General features: G+C 40.1%; 1 protein-coding gene across 1 annotated transcript; it reads right to left on the bottom strand.

The window, feature by feature from the left end:
- Window positions 1-494: 494 nt before the first annotated feature.
- LOC122872960 (early growth response protein 1-B) lies at window positions 495-4,395 on the bottom strand. The gene is made up of 2 exons (XM_044189123.1): window positions 4,001-4,395; window positions 495-3,738 (listed from the first exon to the last, which is right to left on the bottom strand). The coding sequence occupies exons 1-2, from the start codon at window positions 4,155-4,157 to the stop codon at window positions 2,408-2,410; spliced, it is 1,488 nt and encodes a 495-aa protein (XP_044045058.1). The 5' UTR covers window positions 4,158-4,395; the 3' UTR covers window positions 495-2,407.
- Between the last annotated feature and the right edge of the window lie 3,192 nt (window positions 4,396-7,587).

The following is a 7,587-nucleotide window of genomic DNA, read 5'->3' as shown; positions in this document are numbered from 1 at the left end:
GCCTGCATGGTTTGCAGTGACAGATTGTAAGATCTTGGCATCCAAAAAAGATGCACAGAGCACAAAGCATCTTGAAATCCTATTTTAAGTATGGACACAACAGTCTCCCCAAAATCTCTAGTATGTACACTTTGCACTATAAACGAGTCACATTTGCTTACCTTAAACATTAATTGTACTATGCTCAAAGTGTTAGGAATTTTACCACTTCACATGAAAATGCAGTGCCATTTGGGTCTGTTCTTTATACTGACATACAAATTTTATTGCTTTGAAAAAAATGCCCTCCCTATCACAAAAAGAAGCAATGGCGTGCACCACTGTTTTTTCGTTCTCTCTGTTTTTTATTCTAGTAGAGGTTTCAAGGCACAGAGACCATTAACTGCATTTACAAGAATGCACAGGCAGTTTTGACAAGAGGAGACTTCAGTACCACCATTCTTTGAGAGAAAAAAATACATGATAATAGAACATAATCGCATTCAGCAATTGAGTGGAAATTAATATCCTTTTATTGCAAAAATGGATGAGTGAATGAACAAAGGAATGAATGAACTGAGAGTATCAGATCATGTCATTGACATGGCAAAATGTCCTGTTTAACAGGTATCCTGTAGAGATTACCACGGTGCCCATGATGTTCATCTCTACATTTATAACATGAGAAGATGATTTTTGAAGTCGGGGGGGATTCAGAAACACAGCACTGAGTAATAGGGTATTCACTTTAGTGTGTATGAGTCAAAAGCCTTGTCAGTCACAGGGCAGAACTCTGAAGTCTTATGTTAGGGCTACAGTGTGGTGCCACAGGTGGACTGTTATAATGTATATTTTGGGATGAGATATACTCATCTGAATGCTCTGATGGGGGCTCCTAACACTGTATGAAACAGACTGGGCAAAGTGAGAAAGGGAAAATAGTCACTGTGATTATTCTAAACCATGCACAAGAAACTTGCTGCTTCCAGAAAATGTTTATTTTGTTCATAAACTTTTCATAAAAATAACAACATCAATATTAATTTAAAGTATTGTAGAAACTGTATATGTACAAAATCTTTACTAACAGTTAATATAACTTAAGGCGAGTTAAATAACTTTTTTGCAGTACCCTGTTGGTGACAGTTTCACCAAAACTCTCAACACTGTTTTTTTTTTTTTTTTTTTTTTTTTTTTTTTGCTAAAGTGAACATTTCAGCATACAGTATCTCCAGCAAAAGATACCCAGAATCAAAACCCTTTCATCACCAAGGTAAAGTCCACAGAAACTCGCAGCAATGTGTGCTACCTGATTACTCAAAAGCAATGTTTATATGATTTGCTAGTCATGTCTAGCTTGATTAAACATACTTCTGTACATACTGTAAAATCACTTTTGTTGAAAAGCCATACCACAACTACTTAACATACTGGTCCCTTTAAAATCTAGATCAGCAGTTTAGTTAAATAACTCTTATCATACCAACAATGGGATGAAGTGCGAAAATGTTTCTGATATCAAATTGGAACATTTAAAATATTGTGTTACTAAACAGTAGCCCTCGAAAACCAAAACATTATTAATGATTTAGAATACATTTCACCTTGATAAATGACGTTCAAATGTGATAAATGTAAAATATACAGTTAGCTATAAAAATACAAAGAAGTACAGTAATACAAATATATTTATTTCCCATTTATGATATATCTTTCACAATTGTAATAATCCAAACAATTGTAACACAACACAAAGACCAATGACAAAAAACACTGACAGCCAAATGATAGGAAGTTAAACAAACACTAAATTTGATCAAAAATGGACAGCTTTATGGTCAAAGCCATAAATATGTTAGCCTACATTCATGTCAATTACCTTCACTATGGAGTGAAGGAGTACCTTGACAGTGGTTGATATTCCAGTTAAAGGAAAAAAAAAACACTGACATAAACATGCATTTAAAGAAACATAGTCCAAACCATTGCTCTAAGAATGCTAAAAGCAGAAAATAAGAATCTTAAATGGAGATATTAATAATCTGTAAGTGCAATCCATCCAGGCTCGGAGGCGATGGAGGTTGGAGCTGTCCAGATGAAGAGGTGCTGAACAGCAGTCATGCAATGCCGCAGCAGAGAGGTTTGGCTCTACGGACAGTACCAGCAACAAGTCACTGATCTGTTTACCGACTTTTACAACTTATGCATCTTTGCATAAAGTCAGCAGCATCAGCATCAGGCGATAAGGCCGAAGCAGACCTCTTTCTCCCTTTCTGCTCCTAAAAAAATTGCAATATTCGCAAAACCTCTTGCGTCAGGCATTGGTTTGCCAGTCAACCCAACTCAGACAATCAACTTGTAGTCAGCTGGTTTATCTTCCAAGACGGAAAGATCCTAACATTGTATGTGTGGACGCACAGCCTTGTCTTCAAATTCCCTCGGGAAGAGTGAATGGCCATGCGCCGGTGGTCACCTGTGGCTTTATTTCCATTTTCTCCTTCTGTTTCAGGTGTACGCGTCCGTGCCGTTTCCTCTCGTCGCTCCGGGCGAACCGTTTGCCGCAGACGTCGCAGGAAAACGGCTTCTCTCCGGTGTGAGTCCTGGTGTGGGTGGTAAGGTGATCGCTACGGCTGAAACTGCGCAAACAGATGCGGCACTGGAAAGGTTTGTGGCCCGTGTGGATGCGGATGTGTCGGTTGAGCTCATCCGAGCGAGAGAAGCGCCGGTCGCAGCTCTCCATGGGGCAGGCGAAGGGTTTTTCTTTGGCTGGGCCGTGAGAGGCGGCGGGGCTCTTTCTGGCCCTGGGGGGCTTCGTCGCACGGGTGGTGTAACTTTGGGCAAAAGAATCTGGCAACAAGGAAGAGTACAGGATGGAGTCTATGGTGCTCGGTAAAGCTGGTGATGTGTATAAGGAATCACACTGATTAGATGGCTGTGGAGGTTCAGGGAAGGGTTTCAGGTTAGAGGAGAGGCCCATCGGAGGTGGTGGGAGGTAATTATTATACAGAGGGCTGGAGTAGCTCTGAGAACAGGTGTCAGAGAAACACGGTTCCTGTTTAATACCTCCTTCTACTTTAAACTCCATCTCTGGGTTGGGACAAATTGGGGGAAACGTATCTAAAAGTTCCTTAACATCCATTTGCTGGTCAGGTGGGAAATCGCTTGACATCGGGAAGGTTTCTGTCTGGAAACTCGTCTCCAAACAGTCAGACTTGTTAAATGTTCCCCACTCGTAGCAGCTGCTTTCAAACTCATTCTTGACCACGACAGGGAAAGAAGCGGCCTCTGACTTTGGTTCATCCTTCTTCTGGTTTGGAGCTCGGGAGGAGCCGAAGCTCAGCTGGGAAGTGGACGGGTCTTGGGCCTGGCTGCCGGCCTGATCATCAGCATACCTCGGGCACGTCTGGTCTGGAGAGTATACATGGGGAGAAGGTCCGGAGCAGGTGTAGCATTGTCTCTTGACGCCGGGGTCTCCAAAATTGCCATTGCTGCTGTCCATCGGCGCAGGGGATGGATAAGTTCCCCGACTGCTGCCGCTCTGTTGCACTTCTGAAAGTGGCAGTGTAGATATACCCACGATCTCAGTGATCATATTGAGAAGTGTTTCGGTGCTGCACGGCGCTCCCTGAGATGCCTCAACATAGAAACTGCCAGAGTAGGCGAGCGAGGAGGGGGTGTAGGTGTCTTTTGGGCACTCGCAGGGGTTAAAAGCAAATTCCGAGTTGGAAGCTTCGGTTTTGAGGGTTGCAGGGGTTCCTTCTGTTAAATTAAAATGAGAGAAAACTTTGTCACCGCGAGTGTTTGATATTTGAGAATCAGTGCAAATTAAACGAGGAGGAAAATCAGCGTTACATAAACATTCATGCGTATTTTGGCACAGGGAAACCTTGATAAGATGCCTTGATATAGTCTACACGACTGCACGAACAGAGTTATCTATTTCTCCGTGGTGCTCACATTTAATACATTTAAATTCTCATGCATGCACATTTTAATCGACTGTGCAAAGATGCGAACTCACCGTGGCCAAACTGGGCAGGTACCCCCCGCTCTGCATCGACATACACCCCCTGGTTGTCTTTCCGCACGCTGTTTTCCATTCCCAGGGAAGAACTGTTGCAATTCTCAAACTGAGGGTAAAAAGAATCTTTCGCATTCAAATCCATATTGTTCAACATAATGATGCACGTAGAAGTCCGTCTCTCCCAGGGAAAAAGGTAAAAGGGGAAAATGTAAAACAAATAATGCAGATGACCGTCTTCTTTTAACCCCCCTTTTGATGGTTTTCAACAAATGATCCAAAGAGGTCTGTGTCAAAAGGTGTAAAAAGCAATAAAAGGTATTCCTTTTCGTCTCTGCTCCTCGGTAGGTATTTGCTTGCTGTGGATTTCACATCAGCGACTTCCCCTCTCTCTCCTTATATACACTTTGGCAGCTCCCTCGGCCCTCCTCCCATTCATCAGCTCCAGTGAGAGGATTCCCCGCTGCGTGTAAACTTCATGCCCATATATGGACAGAGGATGTGACGGAGTCCCCCCCCCCCCTCTCTCTAATCCTCCCTCCTCCCATACTGTAGAGATGGAGTCTGACGTTGCAACAAGTGGCGACCAGTATTGAGTGGTAAAACGTTGTAATGATGGTATTTCTTTGCAGGATTTATGATTTCAATTAAAAGAATATTAAAGTAAAGATAGTCTTTAAAAAAATGAAGTGGCATCGCCCTCCAGCACACATTGGAGGTGAAATATCTCAAACGGCGTATATACCTACACCATTCGCCGATTAGTTTTGACCGTCCTCTCATGGTATGAAAGATAAGACAAGGAAGGAAAGTGGACACCGGCGCTGTTTAACTGACTCGATCACTCACAGGGATATTCCAGTGTTTGGAGGTAAGAGGGCATGCAGTCGCCAGTTCAAGGGGTGTAATGGGAAGGTAAAGTAACGAGGAATGTGGCAGATATGCTCTGATGGAGTCTTTAAGTACTACAGTGTTGAAGCAAGAATAGGGAAATCAGAAATTAAATATGTTTTATGTTTAAGGTGGAAACTAAAAGACAATCTTATCATATTTCAGGATATACAATACACTTATATATAATTGATTCAATAGATATTCCATGTATAGACTTACTCAGGATATAGCCTACACATCATAGGTCAAAGACACTTTCTTTTGGAAATCATTTCACAAAACAGCAACATATTTGCTCCAAGTTTGTTCCACAAGATGTTTAACCAATTAGGCACTATGACAATGTATTATTTCGTCAATCATTTAGTATAAGCTATGAAAACAAAGCGCTGTAGTCATTCCATAACATATTTTAAAGAGATATTGAGGGCTAGTTGTTGCAGCAAATCAAGCTGTGATGTCATAAGGGAATATTAATAGAATGGAGATAAAATATATTTAAAAAAAGGTACATACTAGAGATCAACAGGCAGGGACATTAAGATGCTATATATGCAAGGTCAGTATGAAATCAGTGAGACAAAAAGTTGTTATAGAAGTATAAGTATCAGGCTAGAATAGTTTTTGTTGTTCCTTTAAGGCCTGTGTTCATTGAAGGCAATACTAGTGTCCAGTTCAAGTTCAAAATCAGCAAACTAAAGCAACACATGACACATGACTAAAGAACTGTAATTATACCAGTACACATTTTAAAGAGGTTGTGTACAGTATATTTTGCCTCACAGGTAGGACTACCTGTTCTCTGTAGACCTTACAGCAGACATTGCTGTTCTGTGCAATTGAAGGACATCTAATAGCTAAGTGAAGCTAATGTAAATGTAACAAATGCAATGCAATGAGACAAACATTTTAGAGTTTAAAGCAACACACTAAAAGACGATTAGTTTAACGATTTAAGGCAAAACTCCGGGAACTTGAAAAGACAATTAAATCTGCCAAATTATCTTTGAATGTAAGTAAACACTAGTTAACTACTTTATTCTAAAGACAAATACAAGAACAACCTGCAGTGCAGTTTAACTAATTTCTATGCCAGACTGCATGGTCTAGATGTTTTCTAGCAGTTCAACTGAACAACTCTTCCCAGCAGCCCACTGCTTTGATTTACTTTCACAAATTCACTGCCTCTTGTGTGGTCCCTGGAAATTGCGGTCGCATACACCATCAGGGCGAATAACTGCAAAGCCCAGTCGAAACGAACCCTTGGCCTTTAAAAGCATTGAAGGGAGTCGATAACACCCCTGAGGTGTTCAGTGGTTGAACCCAACTGTTCACATGACATTTCAACCCCCAAAGCATTTTTTTTCTGTTTTGCATCTGTTGCTGGGTGCCCTCTGTGGTCACACTTCCTATTACAAAAAGTCAATACTCTTTCATAGAACGTTGCAGTCTGCAGCAGACCTCTGGCACCGGTTGGAGGTTCAGGACCATGGATAGCGACGGTGCAGCATTCAGCCACGTAATCACACATGAACCAGCAGCACACAAACACTTTACTTTTCACTTTACACTCAATGGTTCCTGTGGTTCTGTATTTATGTGAATGGCATTCTTTTGCATAAAATCAACCCAATCACACCCCAGAGGACTATGGGAAATTCTTAGTCACTACTAACACAATGATTTTGCATTAATCCTGTGCTGCATTTCTTTCTACAGAAAAAGTGATCGACAGAATCGTAATGATCCTGTTGATACAATGAACAGTGGCCCTGTGGTTCAAGCAGTGTATTATTATACTATATTCGCAATATGCAAAGGCAATATACAATCATATGTGAGTCTTTGTGCTATACCAAGATATTTTACTCCCTTGTTATACAGATGCAAGTCACAAACAGCTCCTAAAAATCTATATTTTAGTTCTGATGTACACTAACCTTATTCTGTGTAACAGTGGTTCCCAGAAGGTAACTAAGTATATTTACTCAAGCACTGTACTTAAGTACAATTTTGAGGTATGTGTACTTTACTTGAGTATTTCCATTTTTTTTTTTTGCTACTTTCTACTTCTATTCCACTACATTTCAGAGGGAAATATTGTACTTTTTACTCCACTACATTTATTTGATAGCTTTAGTAAATAGTTACTTTTTAGATTGAGATTTTACACACAGAACATATGATCAGCTTGTAAAATAAGCAGCATTTCTTTCGATTAAAAAATCTATATAAAGCCAGAAAAATTACCACCTTGACCAAATACAACATTAAAGTGCTGCCTGGACGAAAATATATGAAATATCATAATATAATAATATGACACTGACAGGAGCCATTTTGCATAATTAATAGTTTTACTTTTGATACTATATAATATATTTTGTTGCTAATACTTCTGTATCTTTGCTTGAAAAAATTTTAATGAAGGATTCTCACTTTTACTTTTATTTAAGAAAATGATCTGAATACATCATTCACCGCTGATGGGTCCCAACCTGATTGTTGGGGTAAGACATTTTCAAAATATACTGTTTATAAGAAAAAATGTAAGAGAAAACACTATAAGAAAAATAAACAGAATTTTTTATAGAGTTGCTTTTGAAAATGTCTTACCCCAACAATCTTGTGACCCCTTGTGAGGGTACCAGCACCCTTGTGAGCCCTTTATTTACAGCAACCTGTGACAAAGG

Source organism: Siniperca chuatsi, linkage group LG3 (genome assembly GCF_020085105.1).
Source record: "Siniperca chuatsi isolate FFG_IHB_CAS linkage group LG3, ASM2008510v1, whole genome shotgun sequence".
NCBI lineage: Eukaryota > Metazoa > Chordata > Actinopteri > Centrarchiformes > Sinipercidae > Siniperca > Siniperca chuatsi.
The sequence above is the reverse complement of the archived record's forward strand: the minus strand, read 5'-3'. Positions and strand labels throughout refer to the sequence as shown.